Here is a 26,931-nt window from a genome sequence, read left to right on the forward strand (position 1 = left end):
GGAGCCTCTGTGTTCATAGCAAGAGCTGCGTGCCTGAGATGACCAAAATTTAACCCCTCTCCACACACAGCCTTGAGCAGAAACTCTTAAGGTGTCACAAACTTTGGAAATGTTTTATTTAGGATTTCAGATCTAACTTTCCATTGAAGTTGCACATATGTAATTTGGCCCCGGTGTACCAAATAGGTGACAATTTTTAAAAATGTGGCAGATATTAATCTAAACTTAGACCCAACCAGATTGACAGAGGAAGTGAGGAGGTTATGCTCATTTGAGAGCTGTTTGGACTTCACTTCAATTAAGTGGCTGATGTTGAGTTAATCTGCTGGGTAAGAAAGAAGAGTTTTCTTCTTTTCCAAACCTATGCAGTGGGCCGGATATCAGTCTTTGCCGACGGTTCTGGCCCCAAGGGCCTTACGTTTGTTACCATAATCTGACATCAATTAAACCAAAAATGTGGCTTTAATATTAAATATCACAGTAAATAAAATAAATAATGTGATGCTAGTTTTCCACAGTTCAGACAAACAGCATTTATTTTATGCACACCCCTGACAGCTAGATTGAGTAAAGGCAGCTAGGGGCCCCTTAGGGTGGTAAAAATATAAAGTTTGTCAGCTTTTATGGGCCCCCCACTGGCCTGGGCCTCAAGCAACGCCTCTGGTTATCGTCTTAATTTAAGGAGTTAAAAATATAAAGCTCTTTATTGTGGAAATTACCGCACTGGTTGGTTAGGTTGTAAGAAAAGTTAAAAAGCGCTGCTTTTTACGAGGGGCACTTGAAGGCAACAGCAAGACAGCCTGTCAATCGTCGGTCGGCGTCGGTCACCTGACTCAAACTCCGAATCACGTGACTGTTATTCCATCCTCGCCATTTTGCAATGTGGGAGAGAGAGAGAGGGGCCACTTTTTATGGCTAACGAATAAAAGAAAGCGGTTTATGTGCTGAGGACAAAGAGCGCCAAACTTCTCCGTGTCCGTGAGTATATTTTTATTTCCACACACCTTCGCGCTCCTCCGTTACCCATTAACCACCAGCAGCACGGACGCGTCCTTGTACATTCATGTGTTTCTCTGCTAGCAGTGTGTGAGACTCGTGTGTGTGTGTTTGACTAGCAGGCTGTGAGGCTAACAGCGGAGCTAACAGCGTGTGCCAGGATCCTTTTGACTTTTCCCTTTTTTTTTTAAACGTGAAAGTGTTTTTGTAGCGTGAAGGCAGCAGTGTGTTGGCTCACATCAGCGGGTAAAAGGCTGCTTTTTGTGTGAGAGCTCACACCGAGAGGCTGTGTGCAACTTCGTCCTACAGGGGAGTGAAAGTGGATGGAATATTTTTAGATCCTGACATAACAGGTGCTCATCTGAGACGGGTTAAAGCACATGATGGAGTCCAGAGAGAAGCTGACTGATCGCAGGCGCATAAAAAGGAGTCGGATGCAGCTTATTTTGAATTCCTCCTCATCACAGAATTCAAAATTCAGCTGGATGGATGAATGCACTACAACATCCCGCCGTGGTTTTCCTTCCCATGGAAAACCACGGTGAAATCAAAACATGTGTTTGTTCCACATGTTTTGATGTTTTCACACAGAAGCAGAAGTAGGAGAAAGAGGAAGTTTGTGGTCAGAAAGTGAGAAGGAGGGCAGTGTTATGTCATGTGGAGATGGAAGGAATTCAGCCAGAGCAGTTGTGCCCGTTTCCTCTTCAGCTTCCCATGTAAACAAATGCACATGGTGCACAAGGTCTGTATTGACTGTGCAGGGACAGGACTTATCAGGAATGAGTTAAGCTGTCACACTTATCCCATTAGTCGATTGACTGATTTCCTCTCACTAACTTCTTGGTAAATACTCAAGTGATAAATGTCATTAGTACAGATTTATTTTAAAAGACAGAGAAAGATCAAAATGATTTTGCAGTCTGTGTGGCAGTGATTCTCAAAGTGTGCCACACAAGAGGTTTTTTTTAATAGTTAACACCTTTTTTTTAATTACAAGATCATCCAATTTATAGCTAGCTAGGAATGCATCATACAATTTAATCCTTCTAAAAAGCATAAAATTCGCATTTATATGATGAATCAACAGGATATGTCGGATCCAACAACACAAAAAATGTTTTTGTTCAATAAAATAAATACTATACAAGAAGGAGGTCAGTTAAACTGAATGTTTAAAAAAGTGATTCAATAAATAAAAATGTAGATGTGATCCAATATGGAGCTTAAGCCTGAAATGTGGGATCAGCTTTATTGAGTAAGTATGTGTACACATATGAGGAAGTGAGAGTGTAGATAGACAACAGACAGTGCTGACAACAACACAGCATGTTTGTTGTGCAGAGTGTGAAGATGTTGGAGTAAATTATGAAATAAGGGATGGATAACAAGTTACTATATGTACAATATATAAATGAGGATTGACCCTCAGGTGTTGATCAGGTGACCCACGTGCCAAAAGGCTGCTCTCTGCAGTTGTCCTTTCCAGTAAAGGCAAAAGTCCCCCAGAAATCGTGATATGGGGCGGTTTGATACAGATCTTCTGTGTCTGTCTTCTTGGCAGTGAAGCCAGTAAGTGTCGCAGAGTGTGGTCACAGTCCATTAATTATCCATAGCCATTCACCACAGCCACAGTCAGCTGATGGAGGAATCCAAACAGTGTGTTGATTCAAACTGATTTCATACAGCAGAAGCGATGAGGGAGAGCTGTAGCGAGCAACATGGACGCTTCGCAACAGCGAGCGGTTCAACATTCAGGCCACAGAAACATTGTTTTGTAAATACGTGTCAGATTTTCATCATCGTCCACCTAAGAAGTCCTGAAGTTATGGTCCACTGTTGTCCACAGCGTTTCACTACACCAACACCTGCTACATGATGTTCATCAAGCTCCGAAACGAAGAATGACATAATCTTCAGTTGCTCGGAGATCGTTTTAACTGTTTACTCTTTGCAAACCGTCAAAGACACGCAGCACCGCAAACCTGTTTCTTCTTTCCAAACACACAGCTACAGGTTGCTTTATTTGTACTTGTAGGTAGAATTGGTCTGAGGAAGGTAAGTCGTCTTTCATCATATGTACACTCTGCAGAGGAAACGCTAAGAACGGGTAAGCATTGCAAAAATAATGAAGGAAAAAATAATGGTGAAGCTATGATTTGATCCTCTGAGTGATTGGTGCTGGAATGAAGCTGTTTTTCTGCACTTTGGGACTTTGTCCAGAAGAAGAAAGTGAAACTCACTTTGCAACAGCTGCAAGTCGAGTAAAATCGAACCAGTCAACCGTCGTGACTGCCTGGTGTACGTTCAGCTGTGGCCTGTTAGTAAAAATTTGAATGAGCCAGTTTCTGTTCGTTACAGAAAAACTTCGCAACAATGAAACAAGGGAAAAGGACAAAAAAGGGCTTCATGAAAGCGCAGTAAAATAAAATAAGATCATCGTGTGGAACGAACTGAAAAACATGACAGATGCTGGTCGTGTCTTCTTGTCTTAGATCTCTTAAACTGAACGTATGACTGTGTTTTAACTGTGTTACATGATAACTGTATTCATGTACAACTTTTCAAATTTCATGTTACTAAGTGCTTTACATGAGTATCCGAATAAACCAAAAATAACTGTTGTGAGAAATGCAAAGGAAAGGCTTTGCACTGTTTTCGGCGCGGTCCCTGGAACAGACAAAAGACCTCTGCCTGAGGGTCTTGTGGGTAGCAGGAGGTCAGAGATGGAGCTTTAAACGGTGGTTCTTTAAATTTCCCTATCTTGCATTGACCTGCACTGAGTCTGTGCCCCACAGTTAGAGAAACACTGCATTGCAGAGTGAGAAAGTGAAAAACTGCACTGAGGGCAGATGATGGATGTGGAGCCTTGACCAGCACCATGTCTTTCCCCAGTTCAAACTATAGCAGTTTCATATCTGGGGATTCCTACGTCTAATAACCAGCAGCAGCCTTGAATAGTAGCTGTCCTGCTAATTCTGTCTACCACTAAAAATAATGCACTTTGGATGTTCTTTCACATTGGTTTCACTTTTCAGATGTTGAAGCTATTTCCGTCTTTTATGTCTAACATTTTTGGCCACACTTCTTTGCTCTAATTTTTTAAAAATGTATTTATATTATAAATGAGGTCATCTACTTAAAAGGTTTACTGTGTAACACCAATCAGATTCCTCACTCATTACTTTGTTCTCTGCTGTTTTCCAGGTCATGGAGGAGATCACTAATGCCATCACACACTCATCCGCTGCCTCGTCTTCCTCCTCCACATCGGCGGCACTGGGCTCCCACACACGGCAAACCAAAGAGAAGCAATCCTCTCACGGTTTTCAGCAGAAAACGGCAGATGATTCTCTCATCCGGGTCATAAAGAAGCTCAGCAAGATTGTGGAGAAGCGGCCCCAGCGTCGCTGCACATCAGGGGGACAGAAAAGAGCGCTGCAAGTGGGGGAAAGGGGAGCTGAGCAGGGGGGCGGCTCTATATGTAAGAAAATTAAAAGGAACCATAAGGATGAGGTGAGAGTAGAGCGCGGCACAGATGACAGCAGTCTTCCCTCACCTTGGTCAGGTGATGATAACAACAACGTGACCACCACGGTGGCAGAGGTAGCTGCCAACCCCAACAGCAGCGACCTCAAGCGGACGGTGACGTGCTATCAGTGCAGCCTGTGCCCCCATCTCGCCCAAACACTGCCCCTGCTGAAAGAACACCTGAAGCAGCACAACGAGCAGCACAGTGACCTCATCCTCATGTGCTCCGAGTGTCACTTTACCTCCAGAGACCACGAGCAGCTGGAGGCGCACGTCAGGATGCACTTTGACAATGGAGACAACCAGAAGAGAAAGTACCCGGTGAGTGAGGCGAAGGAAGAGGTTTTAAAAAAGCAGGACGTGGATCTAACAGGTGACGACTGCAGCGCAGGAACCGAAGTGAAGAAAAGCTCAGTGAGCAGTGCTAAGGAGTTACCACAGAAGAAGAAGTGGTACAGCTATGAGGAGTATGGCCTGTACCGCTGCCTGATCTGCAGCTATGTTTGCAGTCAGCAGCGAATGCTGAAAACCCACGCCTGGAAGCACGCCGGCCTCGTCGACTGCTCCTATCCAATCTTTGAGGATGAAGACGGAGGTTCTGCAAAGAGAGAGGTGCAAGCTGCTCCTAACAATGCGTCAGCCAGAGAGGAAATAGTTGTTCTTCAAGATAAAAGCCTGCAAAAGCTCCCTACCGGTTTCAAGCTGCAGCTCTGCATGCCCGTGGCTGTCGAGGACAAACAGGAAGTGCTGAATCTTCAAGGCTCTCATCTCAGTGAAAGTCCAAAAACAGTAGAGGAAGAGGACGAGTACCCCATCAAAGATCTGACGTCTGAGGAGCCCGTGGTGGAGGTGCAGGTGACCACTGAGGCAGCGACGGAGGTGGAGCTAGGCGGTCACCATGAAAGCACCTCTGTGAGCGACAGCTTGCTGTCATCGGCTCAGAAGATCATCAACAGAAGCCCCAACAGCGCCGGCCATATCAATGTGATCGTAGAGCGGCTTCCTTCAGCTGAGGACTCAGTCATGTCCTCTAACCCACTTCTTCTCAGCCCAGATGTGGACGGGGATAAGAGCTTGCTGGAGAAAAAAGCAGAAGAGCAGGAACATGTGGAAGGTGTGAAAGATGAGGTGGTCCTCTGCTACAGTCCGGGGAACACTAACAAAAGCCAGCATTTAGGAGCCGATATCAAATCCTCCATCACTAAAAGTAACGACCTTCCACGGGATGAAAACGTCCCCCCAGCTGGTCGCAAGAGGACGCACTCGGAGTCTCTCCGCCTCCACTCGCTGGCTGCCGAGGTCCTCGTGGCTATGCCTATGAGGACGCCCGAGCTGCCCAACTCTGGCGCCAAGGTAGCTCTGAAGACCGTTCCGGCACAGGCGCAGAGCCCGCAAGCAGGCCAGAAACCCACAGAGGGGGCTGCAGCCGGACAGAAGGCCTCTGACGTGGGAACGGCAGCAGCTATGCTGAACTGTAATGAGGGCAGAGAGGAAACTCTAGGATCTCTGGGCCTGGGCAAAGGAGACGACGACGGGCCTGCAGCTAATGGCGGGATCAGCCTTTCCCTGCTCACGGTCATTGAAAGACTGAGGGAGCGCTCAGACCAGAACACCTCGGACGAAGACATCTTGAAAGAGCTTCAAGATAACGCACAGTTCCAAAATGGAGCTGGAGTGGTCGCGGCGAACGGAGCGGGCAGTTACGTGTGCTCCAGTGTTCCAGGGATGGACGGGTTGGTCGGCTCTCCTGACAGCAGTCTGGTGGATTACATCCCCGGCAGCGATAGGCCGTATCGCTGCCGCCTGTGTCGCTACAGCAGTGGCAACAAGGGCTACATTAAACAGCACCTGCGGGTGCACAGGCAGAGGGAGCCGTATCAGTGTCCCATCTGTGAGCACATCGCCTCAGACAGCAAAGACCTGGAAAACCACATGATCCACCACTGCAAGAGCCGGATGTACCAGTGCAAGCAGTGTCCAGATGCCTTCCACTACAAGGTGAGTGCGGCCCTTTCATTTGAAACATGTTTTAATCTAACCTCCTTCTTTCCAACATCTCACATGTGAGGATTTTCTGATGAGGATTTGTGGAAGAGAACGTGCAAATGACCAGGACTCCTCAGTTATAGAAGACATTGTTGTAGTTGTAGGAGTGAATTTATCTTACTTTATTCAGAAGGGATGAAATGTGAGGTAAAGCTATCACAAAGAACAGGGTGTAAAAGGGGTATCAAGAGCATCAGTGTTGAACAAATGGAGCACAATAATCACTTATGTCAGCGGTCCCCAACCTTTTTTGCGCCACGGACCGGTTTATGCCCGACAATATTTTCACGGACCGGCCTTTAAGGTGTCGCGGATAAATACAACTAAATAAAACTAGTACCGGTACCGAAAAAAAGAAGATTTATTCATAACACACGTGAAAAGACCCAGGAAAACTGAGTTAACGATAAAAACGATGACAAAATAACGCTGAAAACCAATAAAAACCCTGAAAACCATACATTTCACACCCGAGCCTCAACTCTCGCGGCCCGGTACCAAAGACTCACGGACCGGTACCGGTCCGAGGCCCGGGGGTTGGGGACCGCTGACTTATATGAATGATGAACTACACAGCGCTACAGTTGAATGTGTCGCACATACTTGGCATGGTGGGCGATCTTCTCCATGTGACTGACTGAAAGCATGCATGTGTGATTATGGCATGTTTGTGTTTCGCTGTTGTTCTCGTAGTGAGGCAGTTATAAAGACGTATTCAGGTGTAAATACAATACATATATATTTGTATTCAGAGACTCCAAACGATTTTACTGTCATGTTTTGTCAGAGTTACTATTTTATGACTCCTTAAAGGGAAATTATGGACAGCAGGGGAACACAGTTACACAGATAATCAATAATAATTGTCTAGTATTGGCTATCACACAATAGCTGTATCATGGCACTGTGATAATCATAGCCAGCATTTATTGATGTTTGGCTTGTCACCTTGATATTTTGTTGCCACCAACACAAACAGTTGTGTGTACTGGGTGTGTTTTATCGAGTCTTCTGGAGGTAAGGCCTGATTTAGACTCGGATAATCTTTGTAGAGCCTGCGACGTAACCTTCACGAGTGGCCGCCGTCGTTGCCAGCATTTATGCTTGTGCTGGTGCATCGTGTGTTTATTACCTCGTGGTCGTGTCCCTGTGTTTTATATGCAGTGTCAGCTGGTAGAAACAAATAAGAGGCTGGTACTTCTGCCCTCCTGGGTCCTGGTTCTTTGTCTTGGTCAGTTTGTTGTTTTTTTTTGCCGGGACAAACACATTTTCCCATTCTTTGTACAATCCCTCATGTCCGCTCCACTTGTTTCATTCATCTCCCTCCAGGAGCTTCCTTATGAACTTTCAAGTCCGTATGTTGATGCTGTGATTTTTATTCCTTATATTGAGATAAATATTGTTGTTATTTCACTGATTTAAAAAAACCAACTGCAGCTTAAAAGCATCCTGAAATGCACAGGAGGAATTGGGGGTACTGAACATCCAATAGTTAGCTAGAATAGTGTCAGGCTGCTCATATTTAGCTGACATGTTTCTAAGTTTGACTGTTGATTAGTTCAATGCTGGCAGAGCTGGGTCAGCTGTCTGTTTTATTCAAGACTTGTTGAGTGTTCCTCCTGCTTATAATGCCTCTGGTTTTATCTTCACCCAACACTGCAACATTCACCGAGTCGCTGTTGTCAGCATCTCTTCTTGTCGGTCATCAAACGGTAATAATAGATTAAAGCTTGAGTTGATAAATTAGCAAGGAAAAGTGTGCAGCAGTCGGATGCAGGCAAAGGATAAAAGTATTGATTCCACTGGTATCATCGGGCTCCGCTGCCTCTCTGCAGCAGAGATTATTAAGTTCATCATATTTTCCAGCAGATCTGGGAGTTACGCTAAGAGTTGCTAATTGGGAGGTGTGAAAGCAGGCCCCCTATTCTCATATCTGTGCCTGAGGTGTGAGGTAAAATGCCTAATAAAGACCACAAAGTGCATCATTGGGGAAATCTGCCAGCTGTTTTTAATCCATTCAGTGTATCATAATTACTTAGAAATCTCACAGTATCGCTGTTTCTATTCATTTTTAGAGCCAGTTAAGAAACCATGAAAGAGAGCACCACAGCTTCAGCAGTGACGTGGAAATGCTCACACCAGTCGCTGAGACGGCGGCCGCAATGGAGGAGACGGAGCGGGTCACAGATGAAGGTAAGACGTGGTTTATGTTTTTATGGCACCATTAATTGTTACGATATTTGGCTGACGGCTCGGTGTTGTTCTCAACAAGTTGTAAAGGTGTGTTTACGTTGCCTTCTCTTACAGAAGGTAGTCCACAGAAGATGTTTAAGTGCGACGTGTGCAACTACACCAGCTCTACGTACGTCGGGGTGAGGAACCACCGGCGCATTCATAACTCTGACAAACCTTATCGGTGAGTTGTGAAAGAAAACCTGCGCCATCTGCTCATTTCACCTCCCACTAGCCAAGTTTTAGCAGTTTTTAAATTTCACTTTGTCTACAAAATGAAGTTAATCATTGTGGTAAGAACCAACCTTTTATGTAATGTTAGTAACAGTAAAATTAGTGGCCTTGTGTTAACACCCACAGTCTTTGTGGTGCTTCGGCCGGTCGTGCATTTTACTTTCTTTGTCGCCTGATTGCCAAGATTTGAGTTTGTTTGTTTGTTTGTTTGTTTTTAAAGAAAGGAACAAAAAATGCCCCGCCTCTTGCCCCATGACACCTGAGGTAACTCCAGGGACGGAGGGATGGATACAAATGAATAAATGGGATATGCGTAGAGATGAATAAATGCATATTGTTTTAGTTTAGCGTTACCATTGATGAGCACTTGGATTGCTGAGGGTTATTTTAACCCTTTAAAACCGGTCGGAGCGGGCACGCTCTGTTTTGCGTAACAATTTTTAAATCGCGGTAGCTCTGCAACCACATAAGCTAGCGCAATAATTTTTTTTGCACATGACACCGGAGGAGTTGTACTTACATCTTATGCCATCAGCTTGTCCTAGGTCACAGTTTCCTTCCACATATAGCTTTGCAAAAACTGCATAAAAAGCGCTTGCAGCAACAAAAACATGGCTTTGCCGATCCGATCAGCTGTTTGTAACACTTCCTACGTTGGAATAGACGTCAGGGCGAACTTTCGCATGTCCGCCATCACCTGCCCGAAACCGGAAGTGATGTCATTTTTGCGGAAATGTAGTTTTTTACCATCAGGGCCTTATGAGCCTATACTGGTGTTTTTAAGTTATCTTTGACTTTATGACTTTGTGTCGTTTCTGGGATGCTTAGGTCTCATATTGCACTGCTGGAAATAGTTTATTTTGATGCATATGCTGCTTTTTTGCAAATTTGCACTATAATATTTATTTTCGTTTTTCCTGCAGTATATGAAAATTGGTGTATTTCAAAAACAAAACTATGAAGACACTTAAAATAAATTTCCTGTGGTGGGAAACTATTTTGTGCAACTTTTTTGTATTTACAGTTTTGAGGGATAAGCCTCTTAAATTTCTCTAACTAGAAATATATGTTAAAAAAACAAAAATGATTTTCAATTTGTTTGTAGTTTATTGCACTTTTTTGCAATTTATGTAATTTCTATGCACTTAATGAATACATATTATTAAAATTTGGGCTATAATGGTTGTATTGATGTATAGGAACTTGAAATGCTCCCAAAAATGGCTCCACAGCATGTAAAAATATAATATAAGCTCTGGCGGACTTGGTTCTATGGTAGGTCTTAAAGGGTTAAAGGACCTAAAAGGTCTTTTGCACAGTCACTAACTACAGCGAGCTGGGAGCAGCTTCGTTATGATGCACTCTGTGCAGCACTTAATGTTACTGGGAACATTTAAAAAGATTATTTTCATAGAATTTCACCTTTTTTACTAAATGTTGAACTAAAGATAGAAGAAAAATATGTGTGACTGGCTGTTGTAAGGGTGAAACGGTACACTGTACATATTTCACTCGAACAATACAGTTTGTCTACATGACTAATGATCGTGGCCGTTCAGACAGCACGGCTACCAGCATTAATGCTGAGGTCTTATGTGTATGAAGATTGTAGATTTGAAGGGTTTTCTCAGCAAATCACTACAGATTCTCCAATTTCCCCAGAAATCTTACATTTCTATGGAAATTGGACCCGCTGGGTGTGAAAAAACAAATCAGAACGTCAGCCACGTCGTCGGCAGTGAATTTGAAACAGACAGTCTTGGGAAATATCTGCGAGTGATTGATGATAACAACAAATCGTTACTAAAGGGTAAGATGGTGAATCAACAGCTGCAAACGGCCCGCAGAGCTGACTGATCGCTTTTCTGTCATCTGTTTGAGGTTTCCTGCAGTGTGACACATTGTTTAAGTGGTAAAACACATAGTTGCCTTTTTTCCCCCTTTGGTTTTTGACAGTGATCTGTCTGTGAGTGTATTTAATGATATTTTTGTGTGTGCAGAGCTAGAGAAGGATCAGAGCAGCTTCTTCAGAATGACCTTGAACTTGATCATTTTTAGTTTTACAAAATATTGGTTGTAAAGGTTCCTGTTCATGTTAGTCTGCGCAAACTGAACTTTGAGCGAGCTGTTGCACAACCCCAAGTCTAACAGCAGAACATGTATGAGAATGAGTGATAGCGAGTGAGAAAAAGATAGTAAATAAGTTATAAAGCGATATGGAACAATACCACACCCTTTCCAAACGTCATAAAGTTCTGTGGTCCTGCCTTTGTTTCATACGTGTCCTGTTTGAAATTCAGGCTCCAGTAAGATCTTGCTCATAACGTCATGCAAGCATTAATGCAAGAAAAAACCAACAGACCTTCCAATATCTCCACTGTTTATCTGAATGTATCTGTCTGCAAATGTCTTTCAAAGCTTTCAGAATCATAGTTTAACAGTTTCTGATGCATAGAGTGCAAACAAAAAAATAGCATAAGATTGTTGCTCCCAATTCTCATCTTAGCTTCCCGGGGGTGTGACCCATTCCCAGTGAAATGTAGCCCCTTAGTGATGCCTGCGATGCCTTTAGCCTGTGGCGGTAACGCTGGGTGAAATGTGATTGATGGTTTCTTGTAAACCTAGAGGAGTTTTTATTAGATGTTTAATCATTTATGAGCGCAGTGAAGTGAGTATTCATTTGAAACATTACTAAGCTACAATGATTCAAAGAACGCGCACAGTTTGACATTTTCAGCTTAAAAATTAATAGAAAATAAGCAAAGTTGGATACATTTATTCTGTTTCCTGTGTCAGACTTAAGCCTTGCTTCATTGCGTGTGTGCAGATGAATACGTATAAGATTATTAAGATAAACATGATATACACAAAAATCTCAAGTCAACAGGATTCTTTTTAAAAAATATAAGGATTAATTATTAAAATAAAAATTGTTAAAATAAGTAACAAGTGCTAAAATGTTTGAGTAGTTGAAGACATTTCCATCTGTCAGTGGAAGCTGAACATTTGATCGCGTGAGGAAGGTTTTTCTGGATTTTTGGAGCAACGGCACGATCTTCTTTATTAACCTCCACTGACCTCGTGGGACAGAAACATTAAAGTCAAGCAGTACATTAGGACAGAGAAACTGAGAACACATAAGTCTGTGGATCCTAAAATAATTTTTGGATTTAACAGGAAGCTAGCACCAGTGTAATGCTTTCTGTTGTTCTCACAGTTCAGCGCCAGATGATAAGTGTTTGTAGAGATTAATGTAGTGATGGAAAAAAGAGTGGAAACAGCAAAACTTCACCAGCTGTGAAAGCCGATCAAATCTGAATGCTGTCGTCTTAGCAGAAGATGCATCCCTCGACCAGAGAACAGCAAACAGTTTATCAGACTGTTTGATTTTCACAGTCAGATTCTGCTTTTCTCCAGGAGAATTAAAGCAGTAAATTATCAAATTATCTTATAAAAGTGCCCATATTTCATACATTATTGAAAAAAAATGTGTAAAACATGTTTTATGCCTGTTTTATACTTTAGTGGTGGTAGCGCGAAGGCAGCCTGCAGGCAGTAGTGTTTTCAGTCGTTTTCACAGAGTTGTGCGTCCACATTGAAACGGCCGAAAAACACTTACGTTCCAGTCCTGCTCATGCGTGAAACGTAAGAGGATACGACCTGCCTCATTTCTGTCTGCCGTTTGTTTAGTTTCAGGCTCTTTGAAGTTTTTTCAGTGGACTAACAATGAGGTGGAGTTGTTGCTGCGAGTAACACAAAAGTACAAAGTTGCAAAAGCGAGTGAGAATTAAAGAATTTGAAGAAAAGCTCTCTGGAGCATGTACAGACTGATATTAATCTTTAATAGTCAAAATTGAGGGCAAACAAAACAACTGCTGTATAATGCCCTCTGCTATCTTAGTTTAATTGGTCACATGACTGCATCACATGACTAAAATGTGTCATCGTTTTTGAAAAGGCTCCGGGTTCGCTGTCCACACTGCTCCATGAAAGCACCGTTTTCCAATGTATGCGTTTTCCTTGAGCCAAAACGCCGTCTCAGTGTGGACGGGAGGCCAAAACGGAGAGAAAACGATTAGTGTGGACGTAGCCTTAGTGGCTTTTTCCCCTCAGGGTCAAATAGTTTGTCTCTGAGTAAAGCAAAACACATTTTCTGTGTTTCACGTAGGTGTCCACATCATGGTAGTGTAAGGAGCTTGGACAGAAAGTTTGGTGAAGACATTCACCTCTCATCCAAGTAGCTTCTTCAGCTCTAAAATCAGGTATTTAAACCCTAGTGGAGGTTGTCCCTTAAGAGGATCATTGACCTACTATTAATCATGAGCCTCACATGGTGTGAAAAAAGGCTTGGGTCAATACCATCAGAGGTTTTGGGTGGAACTACTGTGAGACCTTGCCTCGCCCTATCATGTGACTTATTGTAGTAACCAGAAGCAAGATGTGAGTGGGCGTTGAGGTGCCTTGGAAGGTTTCTAAAAGCTACATTGTTGACTCTAGGCGTCATAAGCCACGCCCTCTGTTCAGTGAGGATCCTTCGTAGTGGTGGGAAACTGAAAACCTCTAGTATGGCATTGTCATAAGAGATAAAGTTGATCTTTATAATGAATATTAAAGTTCCTAAAACCACCTAAGATCTTTTGCAGATATCGTTGATTAATTGTGTTTGTGCGTGTGTGTGTGTGTGTTTGTAGGGGGTGTGTTGGGTTAAACTTGACCCCCCGTGTTGAGACAGCAGGTTTGGTGGGGAACAAATGCTGCGGCTTTTTCATTGAAACTGTTCACGTTCTGCTCTTCATGCTTGGAAAGTTTTCCATTTCTTCGTGTTTGCCGTCATGCTGTGTTTGTTTATTTGAATGTACAGAATAATGCTGGTTGCAGGAATGCTATATGACCTTTAGCAAGACGCTGATACATCAGGAAGTAGACTGAAAGCGCTCCAGTTTCTCAGGTTCATTGCATGTCTCGTTTGATGCAAGTTGCATAAAATTGGCTTTTCCTGCATGTCAGAAATAAAACTCTGCATGAGTGTATAGTGAAGGGTTTGTTGGTGTCCACTGTAAGTGAAAAGAGGACTTTTAGAGCTCACTGTGACTTCTGCATGGCGACAGCCTTTTTTTTTAGTTTTGAGTTCCCCTTTGAGGCACACTGAGCTATTTAAATTCTATTTGCTAATTCTCATTCATGTCCTATTACTTTAAGAGATACTTGAGCTCTGCATGTCATTTTAAATTGGTCCTTTAGAGGGCAGTAATCACCTAGAAATGCTCCCAGCAGCACAGCGATCTCAGTGTGGGCACAGGCACACTCTGTCACACAGTGCCCTCACTTTGTCTCTGTGTTAGCACAGATTTAACTCAAAGCACAAACTTTAGGTTGGTTTCTTAACAGAGCGCTGACGTTTGTGCTCTAAAGTCAGAATTATATTCGCCTGATTTCTTTTCGCTCTTGTAAAGGTCAGGCAGCTTCCAATTTAGTTTAGAGTCAGTGTGATCAAAAATCCTGTGAGGTACTTGTGTGAGAATGCCGAGTCGGGTGTTGCTGGCTCATGCAGGTGGGAATATTGAGGAAAGCACAAAGTAAACAGGTGGAAACAGGAGATTTTTTAATATTTTGGCAGTGAGGAAAATGAGTGGCTGGATGAAGCAGGTCCCTGCATGCTTGTTATGCCCTTACCCTCGTGCTTTCATGAGGACAGATCAAATTACACCTGAAATTAAAGTGAACCTGCAGTGACTAGTCAGTCCACAGAAATCAATTTGGACTTCCTTTTTTTTTTTTTTTAATTTTAAATGTTTCCAGCTTCTCAAATGTCAGGCTTCCACTTTTCTCTTTCAGGTGTGCGATAGAAAACTGTACCCTGACTTTTTCACTTTTTTATGACATTTGGTAACCAAAGCAAATCCTCGATTAAACAAGAAGTCAATGGGCAGATTAATCCATAATGAGAATACTGTTAATTAAAGGCCTAAATTAAATGTCAACACGTAAAGGTCAACCCTTTTACTTTTACACTTAAACTGGCAAAACTCACATTTCTGCCTGCTCACATGCACATACTGCACATTTAAAGTGTCTAATATCAGAAAGAAGCTCCTGCATCTGAACGTGTGTCATGTCACAGCAGTACAGTGTGGGCTGCCACGTTTTCTGTGGCTTTGGCTCTGTGCTCCAGCACACTGGAGGTTGAAGCGCAGACTTTCAGCTTCGAGTGCAGCGCAGAAGGATAATGACAGGGCTACAGTTCTGTGCTGTTCAACACCCAAGCTGGAAGTAAACATCCTCCAATAAAAGCTGAAAGTCAGCACATCAGTCACACAGAAGACTGTCACTGTAAAAATATGCACAGGCTGCGATGTTTTTACATGTAATCAAACACTGTGCTGTGTGCACGGCCGCTGTGCGCTCTGATGTATGCAGTGTTTCACCAAAGTATCGTACACTGGTTTAAATTTGCTCCTTTGTTTTTGGGTATGATTACATCACCGTTAAAGCAGGCTCGGTCTGCCTAGTTTTATTTTCTGCTGCATACAGTCATGTGAAAGTGAAGTAAACGTTTACTCCCTCCATAGGATTGTAAAGGCAAGTAGCAGCCAGGTGCTGCTAATCAGATGTGCTTGGTTAATCATCAGCACCTCCTATAAAAGCAGATGTTTCACCAGTTTGCTTGTCTGAAGCACTCTGATGCGTGTTAATACATAGCTGCACTCTTGGCAGGAGTGGACGTCCCAGAAAATGAACCCAAGGTCAGAGAAGCTGCAAAAACCCCAGAGCTCCATCCCAGACTCTACAAGCCTCAGTTGGCATGTCGAATTTTCAGGTTCATTGCAGCACAGCAAGTATGGCTTGTTTAGAAGGGTTCCCAGGAGAAAGCCTCGTTTCTCTAAACATGGCAGCACGGCTCAGGTTTGCAGACACGACTCGTGCAAACTTCCAATCACAGTTTTCGGAGGAGTGATGGTTTGGGCTTGTTTTGCATCCCCTGGACCTGAGCACCTTCCAGTCACTGAGTCAAACATGAACTCCTCTGTGTACCAAAGTATACGCTACATGTCAGTCGAGCTGAACTTGGCCGAAATAGTGATGCAACAGGACAACGATCCCAAACTCACCAGCAAATCTATAACAGAATGACTGGAAAACGTAAGAATTACAGTGACCCAGTCAAATTTCAGACTCAACCTCATTAAAATGCTGTGGCGGGACCTCAGGAGAGCGGTGGATAAACAAATACCTGCAGACCTTTAATTAATTGAAGCAATGTTGTTTTGAAAAAGAAAGTGTGAGGAAACGTTCCTCCACAGTGATGTGAGAACTGTTACAGCCATACTTCAGTTATTCCTGCTTCCACAGCCTTCTGAATCAAAGGGTGCGCGTCATAGAGTCCAGGGAAAACCTTACATGACAATACATTGTATTCATATTAAACATGGTCAATGTTTCAAATAATGTGGTCAGTATGAAGGAAATGTTACGTTTGGGCCACGTAGGCTCTCAGGTTCTGGCAGTTTTGTCTTTTCTAACCCTTGACTTGATTGAAAGTCGGCATCTGTTCATCTCATCCCCCAGAAGATCCAACCACTTAAACATTTTGGGGTATCAAATGAAGAGAAAGTTGCATTAGGGTAGTGCAAAGGGAGATAAACATCTACCTGCACAAAGGCCTAGTAAAAAAAAAATAAAATGGAATTAATTTGAACTTTAAATTCTGAGAAAATACTTTCATGGAGTCCAAGAATAAAACTATGAATCTACAAATGAATCTAACTCGCTAGCTGTTCTCTGCCTGTGCAGGCCGTCAGCTGTTAGAGGAAATCCGTGCAGTTAGGAGTTGGAATACATAATTGGAATTGAGTATGAGGTCTGAACGTTATACAGTAACACTGACAGTAATACCATCGCTGCTATCATCTGTTGGCATTACAGAAGGACTTGAAGGGAAACAGCAGAGTGCAAAGATGCCCATTATCATGCCTGAAACTCTTATTAGTATTCATTCGTCAAACCGTTCAACACGAGTATGAAAACATAGTGCCCACTACATACTGTAGTTTATTAGGATCCCTGTTAGATCTGTTGCAGAGCCCTGCTGGTCGTTCTGGGGTCTGCCCATAATATTACCATAACTGTGCTGGTGGTAATAAACAGCTGGAAATATAATGTACTTATCTTATCTGTTTATGGGGAAGAAATGGTTTGACTGAAAACCTTCTGATATTCTGCTGTAAGCTTATAATCATTTATTAGGTTCCTAAATGCTCTTATTTCTAGTAGCGTTAGCAGCCAATAAGTACTTTTCTGTTCTCATTTCTCATGTAACTAGTTGCACAAATCATTACCCAGCAATATAACTACCCTTTTATATGCTAGGTGACCCGCATACTGTCAACACCTGGGTGTTAGCAACCATAGCGTAGCTTAGCCTAGTTTAGCATAAAGTCAGAAGACAGGGGAAGCAATTTTCTAGACTCTGACCTAATGTGTCAAAACCTGCCTCTCAGCATCTGTAAAGTTAAATAATTTGTTAAAAAAAGATGTTTAAATAAGTTTGGTAGGAAAAGGAAACAAAAATACTCTTAAAGCTGCTTTAATGTGAATTTACAGTTACCCTGTTGCTTTCTCAAAAGCTCCAAACTGGGAAGCGATACCTTTCTACAAGTTTAAGTTTCTCGGGGCAAGGCCACATTCATTTCCATGTAGCACACAATAAACCAAAGCTCCATAAATAATTTATGATAAACTCAGTTTGTTCTCTCCTTGAATTACAGTTGCTGGAATATTAATATGTGCAATTAATCCAGCCCACATGTTGCAGTTGTTGTAGTTACAGGAGAAACCAGTTTGTAGCTTGAGCCAAATTAACCTAAAAATGAAGTGTGTGTGTGTGTCTGTGTGTGTGAGACTTTAATGCTGTGCGGCTGATGGCAGCGAGTCGAGTGTATCCTCTTCCTGCAATCCTTGTACAGTGCCGTATCTGCCTCTAAGCTACTGGAAGTGCCAGTTTCATCGCTCAGCCACAGTGCAAGTGTAAGGAAATAGAAAACACTGATTTATTTCTTTTGTTAAAGTAGGAATGTCCTGCCTGCTTTGCTCCAAGTCCTTTATCTCAACACACTGACATCAAAATGCTGCTTCTGTAACTGCATTTCCCAGTTAAATAAGCTGCTCTGTCTCTATCTCTCTTTTTTTCTTTCTAAATGCCCCCGGCAGGTGCTGCAGCTGCGATTTTGCCACCACCAACATGAACAGTTTAAAGAGCCACATGAGGAGGCACCCTCAGGAGCACCAGGCCGTGCAGCTGCTGGAGCAGTACAGGTGAGACACTTCAAACACGCTCCCACCGCAGGGAGCGATGATAACAATGACTGCTGCACTTCTGAGGTGAGAAGGAAGAGCTGTGTGTGTCCAGAAGAAGCTGCGGGCTGCGTTACGAACACGTGCTCTAATCTAATTACCTCCAAACTCCAGTCTGTAGTTTCAACCAGGGTCGAGGCAAAATTCACAGAGACAAAGACGGCAGTCTGTAGGTGGGTGAAAACAGTGCAGTCGATAAAACATAAAATTTATGCAGCCAGCTGCGTCTTAAATTTAGTTTGGATCCGTTTAAAATGTGTCATCGCCCACGTTCAGCCCTTTCAGCCTTTATTTTTTAAATATGTTAGTAGGATGAGATTAATCAGTTGACTCCAGCAGGAAACCCTAAAGAAGCCCGCCGGTATAGAAAATCAAGTTGAATGTTTTGTGTCCTTTGCACGTTAATAAACACATTCAGACTTTTACACTAGTGTTGATTTTGAATCAGCATTGTGTTTACTTGGGAACATATGACCTTAGATTTTCTTTAAAGTGTTATTTGAAAGGTCTGTAGGTTACCTGTGTGGGTCAGAACCTGTTTGTGACCACGTGCGTGCACTCTCAGTCCGGAGATTTAAGAAGTGGGCTTCTGAACACGTAGGAAAATATTTAGTATACACATCCAGAAATGCATACACTATTATATATTGTACATATATTTATTAGTTTCAGGTTGGCCATTCTTGTATTTTGCTCGTTTGTGTTGTTGTGTTTGCACATCTCTGTTGCTTGTGGGGCTCGCACACAAGAATTTCACTCGCATGTGCTGTGCCAGTGTGCCTGCACATGTGATGTGATAATAAAAAGTGATTTGATTTGATTTGATTGCAAGTTTAGTGGATGGCGGGTGGAGAAAGTGAATGGCAGTCAACACTCGACTCTCCTTAAAATGTTAAATCCTCAACCCCGAGCGAGACTCTGATTGCTGATTTCCACTTCACTGAGCACTTGTCCTCGGTACCTGCGAGGCTTCAACGCTCGTTTCCATACATTCAAAATGGCACAGACGCTGCCTTCTTTCTCTTTAGCGCAGCACTTTCATAACGAGGAGGGACTTGAGGGAGACGGACTGCTTTAAAAGTAAAGTAGGAGGATGAGATATCTTGACTTTTCTGGTGACTTTCACACCTTTTGTTTGCTCTGAAGCGAGGCGTCCCAGCGAGAACGCTAGACATAACATGCTGCGACTGCTGGTGCTCCTTACAGTGTCCTTTTTGCAAATACTCAATTAAAACTAACAAGACACAGTCTGAATTTTCAGTTTCCGATTTATAATAATAATAATTTGTATAGCAGGGTAACAGGCTTCCCAGTAACACAGAATAAAAAAACAAAGTGGGAGAAATTACCAAAGAAATTTACATATTTGTTATAAATGACTGAAGTGCAGCATCAAAATAAGATAATAATGTGATTCCACACTTACAATTAATGTTAAAATAAAAAAATCTATACTAAAAATTAGGGCTGCTCGATTATGGCAAAAATGATAATCACGATTATTTTCACTGAAATTGAGATCTCGATTATTTGACGATATTTATTTAACCCTTTAAGACCTACTATAGAACCAAGTCCGCCAGAGCTTATATTATTTTTTTACATGTTGTAGTGCCATTTGTGGGAGCATTTCAAGTTGCTATACAACTGTTATAGCCCATATTTTAATAATATGTATGCATTAAGTCCATAGTAACTACATTAATTGCAAAAAAGTGCAATAAACTACAAAAAAAATTGAAAATCGTTTTTGTTTTTTAACATATATTTCTACTTGGAGAAATTTAAGAGGTTTATCCCTCAAAACTTTAAATACAAAAAAGTTGCAAAAAATAGTTTACAACAACAGGAAATTAATTTTGAGTGTCTTCATAGTTTTATTTTGGAGATACAGCAATTTTTATATACTGCAGGAAAAACAAAAACAATCCTATGATGCAAATTTGCAAAGAAAACAGCATGTGCATCAAAATTAACTATTTCCAGCAGTGCAATTCGAGTTCTAAGCATCCCAGAAACTATTCAGAAAAGTCAAACATGACCAGTATAGGCTTTTAAGGCCTACAAGTTAAAAAAAAACTACATTTTCCGCGAAAATGACATCACTTCCGGTTTCGGGCAGGAAATGGCGGACATGTGATAGTTAGCGGTGACTTCTGTTTCAATGTGCGAAGTGTTACGAACAGCTGATCGGATCGGCAAAGCGTGTTTCTGGAATATTATGTTTTTGTTCCTGCAAGCGCTTTTTATGCAATTTATGTGGAAGGAAACCGTGACCGAGGACAAGCTGATGGCATCAGATGTAAGTTTCATATGCAAAACAAATTATTGCGCTAGCTTACACGGTTCAGGTTCTACAGGGATTTAAAAATAGTTACACAAAACTGAGCGTGCTGCTCTGACCGGCTTTAAAGGGTTAACAATAACAATGTATTGAATAATGACTTTAAAAAATAATATAAAATAGTGTGCAACACCACTGAAGTTTTTTTTACCTCTCTTTTCAACCAGCAGCAGTCACTCTCCTCTCCAAATAACTTCTGCTTAGCTTTCCGAGCTTCCCTCGGGTCCTCTTAATCAGCGGTCTCAACCTTTTTTGCGCCACGGACCGGTTTATGCCCGACAATATTTTCACGGACCGGCCTTTAAGGTGTCGCGGATAAATGAGGGAGGGGCTAATAATCGGCTCAGTCATTTTTAATGATCGTTGAAAGCCCAGATCGTAATCGTGATTAAAATTCGATTAATTGAGCAGCCCTACTAAAAATGACCAAAAATGGAGGCTATGAGTCTTTAGCAGTGATTTAAAAGGAAGCCACTGGATGTCCTCGGGCAGGTCATTCCACACCGAGGAGCCCAAACACAAAGCCCTCGATCACCTTTTGTCTCCAGCTGTGAGGCAGAAACAGTTAACGGGTTTCTGTCGAGGATCTCAGGGTTTCAGGGATTATCACACTGGAGCAAATCTCTTGTGATGCTGCACAGATTTAAATGCTGGCTCACTGTCGAGAGCAGAGGGCCAATCACGGGGAGCCACGCCCAACGTGGAGGGAGGATGGAGATAGATCTGCCACAGATGTAACCAAGCATTGACAAATAAAATGTCCCAGGTTTGTACAAGCAGCAAAAGTGATGCATTATTAGATTTTGCGGTAACAGGAGCCTGTTTACATCATGAATGGAACTGGGCACACACAACCTGTTGTAGTCCACCTGTGTGCACCTTCCTCCACACAGGTGGACTACCTCTTCGTTCCCTGCAGCTTTTTCTGTCCTGTTTGCAAAAACTGCTCCATCTCTGCATTTCTACACGGCACCTCCTCATCACCTCTGTTTCCTTCACCTACATGTCGAGTGAAGTCTGCTCCAGTCACCACTCCCCCCTCGGGGGACACGCTTATTCTAGGGTTGCACCTTCAAAAACAAACCAAAACCACTGGCTTCCTCTCCTCACCCCCAACCGGGCGCAGCAGATGGCTGCCCCTCCCTGAGCCTGGTGCTGCCGGAGGTTTCTTCCTTCCCACTGTCACCGAGCGCTTGTTCATGCGGCGGGTCGCCTCTTTCGGGTTTTCTCTGTATTACTGTAGAGTCTCTACCTTAAGTATAAAGCACTTTGAGGCGACTGGTGTGATTTGGTCGCTATACAAATAAAAGAAAGTCTGACTCTTTGAAAACAAAGTATAAAGAAACCACGAGTGACTCAAGACTTGAAACTAAAGTCTGTGATTTTTACGGCACCACAGAAAAAGCAAGTACTGTCACATTTACAGAATTGTGAGGTTGACTTGGTATGACGGTACCTTTGCTGGTGACCTGTGTGTGCGTGTGTGTGTGTGTCACATTACTCCATTTCCATTTAAAATTCCTTTTCACCTGTAGAAGGTGGATCTGGTTCCAGTCGTTGGCTCCGTGCTGTCAGTTTTCTCAGCAGCAGAAAGGAAGCAAAGCAAACAAATGAACACGGCAGAGTTTGATTGACTTTGCCTGTCAGAGGCAGCTGTTTGACGGCTGTTGGTTCAGTCTTTGTGGGATGCTGACGGGCTGGATTAATTGGCTATAGATTTTCCCCGATCCTTTTGTGGAGATTGTTATTTTATTTAGTTTTAAATTTCTCATTACTCTTTGAGGCCTCGAGGCATCAAGCGTGATGCGAAGCAACACAAAAGCACAACGCTGTGAAATGGAGCAGAAGAGAGCATTTTTAAATGCACCATCAAAACCATCTGTCAGCTCCAAAAAGATCGTGGGGGGTTTTTTCTTGGTGGTGTCAAAAAGCATCTGCTGCTTCCGGAATAAACTGGCCCTCATCGCGTCTTCGAGACGACGATGGAGCCGAAGCATACGTTTTCTAAAGTGAGTCAGTAACTGGGAGAAAGAAACGGGCCATTATCACACACTAGTCTACTGCGATGTGATTTCATTTTAACGACATCGTGGCTTGTTTTATAAATAACATGTTCTGAGCGTGTTCAGTCAGCTGTTTGGGGGGGAGGGCGCATGATGTCTTTATCCTTAATGATATTTGCAAGTGAAAGCGTTTGAATAGATCTAAAACTCCATAATTCTTTTTAATTTTGACAAATGAGTCCAGCAGCGTGCTGCAAATCCGATTTCCTCTCTCCCCTCTTTGTCTCTGTCTCTCAAGCTCGGTGTCCCCCGTGGAGTGTTCAGTCAGGATGATTCCTCTTGATAGAAAGTAGGAGAAGGATTAGTAAAACCTCAGTACACACATTAAATCATCTTCAGCTTGAGCCCCTCTCACTCCTTTCTCATATTGCCTCCATTATTTATTTATTTACTTATTTTTTTCCTCCTCCTCTCTTTCAGGTGCTCTCTGTGCGGCTATGTGTGCAGTCACCCGCCATCGCTCAAATCCCACATGTGGAAGCACGCCGGAGACCAGAACTACAACTACGAGCAGGTTAACAAAGCCATTAACGAGGCAATCTCCCAGAGCAGCCGGTAAGCACACAAACTGCAGTTCCTTCAGCCTTCTTTCAAGTTTTATCTCAGTGTTTGTAAATGTCAACAGTAAATCAACTGGCAGTGATCTTCATGTCCTGGGATTATACAGGTTATAATGGTTTTAGTAATAATAATGATATATCTCGCTTATATTTCTGTTTTTGTTAAGAATATATGACTTTCTGCTACTTGCCTTCATCATTTGTAATTTCATGTTATAAGGATGTAGTGTGCAGGGTTTCGTGCAAAACATGCTGAATATGCTGCTCTGGCAATGCATGCACATGCAAGCACTGCACTGGGGAAACGTTTCCTGAACTTTTATGCAGTCCTCACTGCTTCCATAGGAATTAAGAGGGTGGGTGTTGCTGCCGATCAGATACCTGATGAATAAAAATGAGATGATCTGGAGAATTCAGGTGTGTTAACACAATGCCACAGTCTTGCTAGGATTGGACGTCCCACGTCAGACTCTGCAGGCCTCAGTTAGCGTGTTAAAGGTTAAAGTTCATGACAGTATAATAATAAAAGCACTGAGCAAGTTTGTTTGGAAATGTTGCTGGATTGTTTACAGTATTATGAGCCATTTTAATGTAATTATTTTTAATTTGTAAATATTGTATACCTCTGAGTCCCATTTAAAATTTGCTTTGCATCCACGAAGGTGCTCAGTGACTGATGATGATTGGTGGAAAATTGGCAAAAAGCCTTTTAACTTGGAAACTATGAGTCTCACAAGTGTGCTGTGTATTGTGCTGTTTAAGTACCATATAAAGATTTAGCATATCATGTCACATTTGACCTCTGACCTCTACACATGTTCTACACCCACAAAATGAAACAACTGTGTTAGTCTGCACTTTGCACTTATTTTTACTTTTGGGGGGAGGAAACGAAAGCCTGTAAAGTGCCAGTCCCGTACAAACGCTGAGGGTGACATTTTTCTTCTCATGATTTTACCCTCTGCTTCTTTCAGAGCTCCTCAGAAGTTATCTGCGGTGGTAGAGTCTGCGGCAGAGCGCCCGGCAGTGTCCCCGCACTCAAAGGACAAAGCAAAGAGCACAGCGGATCCACCGCTAACACCCACATCAGCAACTAAAGCTGCTCTGTCAGCTGACAGCCCAGTGGGCTTCTCCACACCTCCCACAGATCCTTCAAAGTGGTCCCCCGAGTCCGTAAGCCCCCAGGGGAAGGACCCTGCACAGCTTCAGTCTCAGTCCCAGAGCCATCCACGCACGGGCCAGCTCCCCCCGCCAGGCCCCGGCATGGAGTACTGTGTGCTCCTGTTCTGCTGCTGCATCTGCGGCTTCGAGTCCACCAGCAAAGAGCGACTGATGGAGCACATGAAGGAGCACGAGGGAGACATCATCAGCATCATCCTGAACAAAGAGCAGCAGCAGTCAGAAGCACAAGCAAGCCTCCAAACAGCAGAGTGACACATGCACGTTCCCCCCTCCCCATCCTGACTTTGACGCCCACCCTGTGCTTTCACAAGCTTTTCATGAGGTTTCTGTCCGTCAGCGAGGCGGCGGCGGAGGAAACAATCTACTGCATCACAGTAGTCCAGTCATTTCAGTGGCGGTACTCTGATTGGTTCGGTTGTTGCATCAAGAGGTTACGTTCGTAAGGCTGCGATGACTCGTGTCCACACATTTCAGAACAAACGATGAAATGTTTTATTGACGATGTTCTTTCGAAAGGAATGTTGAAAAAACGATTGACAGGGCTGTAAGCCGTTAATATTTGTGTCAAATAATTACACACTAAATGACGCAAAATGTGTCTGTAGGGAAGCGATTTTGCTTTCAAGGGAGGAGCCCGAGCTCTCGACTCAAGTCCGTTTTTTTCCACTCTACAGGGACGTGTTCATACCTCACAAAACCACGCGATCCCTCAACCACAAAAGATTTCCATATTTTCAAGTCTAATCCATATATTTTTGATTCTAAGGCAGCTCTTTTATTGCTAGTGTATTTAATGTATTTAATCTGACAGAGTTGAAGCTCTAGCCAAGTAGTGGAGGTGCAGACTCACCGATGCCTACAAAGGCATTTACCACAGCTTAAAAAAACCTTTCAATATTTATCTGTTTATTTTATGCATGTTAAGTTCCGTTATGCCAATTTAAACGACTGTTTGTTATATTTTCGTTCTGCTTTTTGTGGCTCTTATTGTAGTTTTACTGTTTGTTAAGTAGCTTCTTTAGCAGAGACCCTGATAGTTCTCAAAGGTGGAGCGTAAGTTGACTGGAGCAAAGCAGGAAGTGGCCTTTGGATCGTCACCAGTGTTCAGTTGGTGTAAAAGCATGTCGACAAAAGGAATAACAAAAAGGGAAGCTGGGATTGGCGGGGCTCGTGTTGTAATACAACGATGGTTCAAAGCCGGTTTATGTCATATTGAATGCGACACAATTATCACTCGATTGTGATTATGGTGCTAGGTTCACTTTAAGACTTGTCAATGAAGGTATTTTTATAGCTCATGCTGTTTATGATGTATATAATAACATTTTTATAAGGACATTTCCACTTTTTGTCAGTGTTTTTAAAAATATAAACTTTCTAGTATCGGCTTGAAGCGGCCGCTGTCCCAGCTTGAACATGCCTGAAATGAGAAGACGTGGATGTGAAAATAAAGTTTTTAAGTCTACGTGTTTTGGGGTGTTTAGTCCCATGTCCTCTCACCGGCAGGAGGGCAGACATTGCAGACCTCAGCCCAGCTCTTTCAAACGATGAATGGCAGCAATAGTATTCACTGACATCTTTTGAGCATAAAAAATTGAAACCTGGTATTTTAAATGTTGCTCAGAGTGTGCAAGAAACATCTGGAGGAGATGATATTTACCTGGGTGTCACTCACAGTTCAAGTAAGGCGCAATCATCCCATGCCATCCTAGTAGTCACTCCACTCAGCAAATTTGGCTCCTTGTTCCTCCTCTTTCTAAAAATAATTCACTTGGAAGAAGATCCACGGCACAGATGCAAGTGGTCAGAAAGAAACTCGCACAAGGAGTTCACTTTGGTGGGCCTTGGAGTTCAGTCGAGGGGACAGATCCTGAGTGGTGAGTGAGGTTGGAGTAATAAAGGATATGAGCAGCATGCAGATTGGTGTTTTCTAGTCTGTTTGTCTGTGACTGCAGTGATTTTGATTCATTTATTTGACACCCAGCATTTCACAGCTTATTTGTCTTGCGTTGCTCACTTCAGAGCTTTGAGGGATAACATCCCCATTCCTGCTGGAGTCGTCCAAAAACACATCAAGATTACAGGAAAATAAAAGTTAACGGAAAATTATGAGTGATTAAGAAGATGATGCTTACTAACCGGGAGCTCGGTGACAAGATCTGTTAATTCATCAGTATGTCTCCTTGTTTCTTGCATGCACACAGACTGAGGAAATTAAGATAAAATGGCATATCCATAACTCACTTCCTCTCACCCCCCACCTCACCTTACTGAACAGCTTGAAATTCTGTCGGCATGCGTGTGCAGCGCAGAGGATGAAAGAAAATTAAATCTCTATCTCAAAGACCTGTTGCCTCACCTGGAATTCTCATTATCATAGGAGATAATTATTGTC

General features: G+C 42.8%; 1 protein-coding gene across 1 annotated transcript; it reads left to right on the plus strand.

Moving 5' to 3' along the window:
* The first annotated feature begins 892 nt into the window (after nt 1-892).
* znf507 (zinc finger protein 507) lies at nt 893-26,007 on the plus strand. The gene is made up of 7 exons (XM_085358899.1): nt 893-978; nt 4,201-6,522; nt 8,646-8,763; nt 8,878-8,986; nt 18,244-18,348; nt 23,215-23,349; nt 24,329-26,007. The coding sequence occupies exons 2-7, from the start codon at nt 4,204-4,206 to the stop codon at nt 24,786-24,788; spliced, it is 3,246 nt and encodes a 1,081-aa protein (XP_085215025.1). The 5' UTR covers nt 893-978; nt 4,201-4,203; the 3' UTR covers nt 24,789-26,007.
* Nucleotides 26,008-26,931: the final 924 nt, after the last annotated feature.

The sequence above is a fragment of the Diplotaxodon limnothrissa genome, linkage group LG1 (assembly GCF_057381915.1).
Source record: "Diplotaxodon limnothrissa isolate DT_005_m linkage group LG1, D_limnothrissa_male_GT1.1, whole genome shotgun sequence".
Lineage (NCBI taxonomy): Eukaryota > Metazoa > Chordata > Actinopteri > Cichliformes > Cichlidae > Diplotaxodon > Diplotaxodon limnothrissa.

What these genes read in the sequence shown, in the direction of transcription:
- znf507 (XM_085358899.1), top strand. Translation starts at nt 4,204, where the DNA reads ATGGAGGAGATCACTAATGCCATCACACACTCATCCGCTGCCTCGTCT. An exon ending in CAGATGCCTTCCACTACAAG is followed by an intron (nt 6,523 to 8,645) that starts GTGAGTGCGGCC and finishes ATTCATTTTTAG; the next exon opens with AGCCAGTTAAGAAACCATGA. An exon ending in GCAATCTCCCAGAGCAGCCG is followed by an intron (nt 23,350 to 24,328) that starts GTAAGCACACAA and finishes TGCTTCTTTCAG; the next exon opens with AGCTCCTCAGAAGTTATCTG.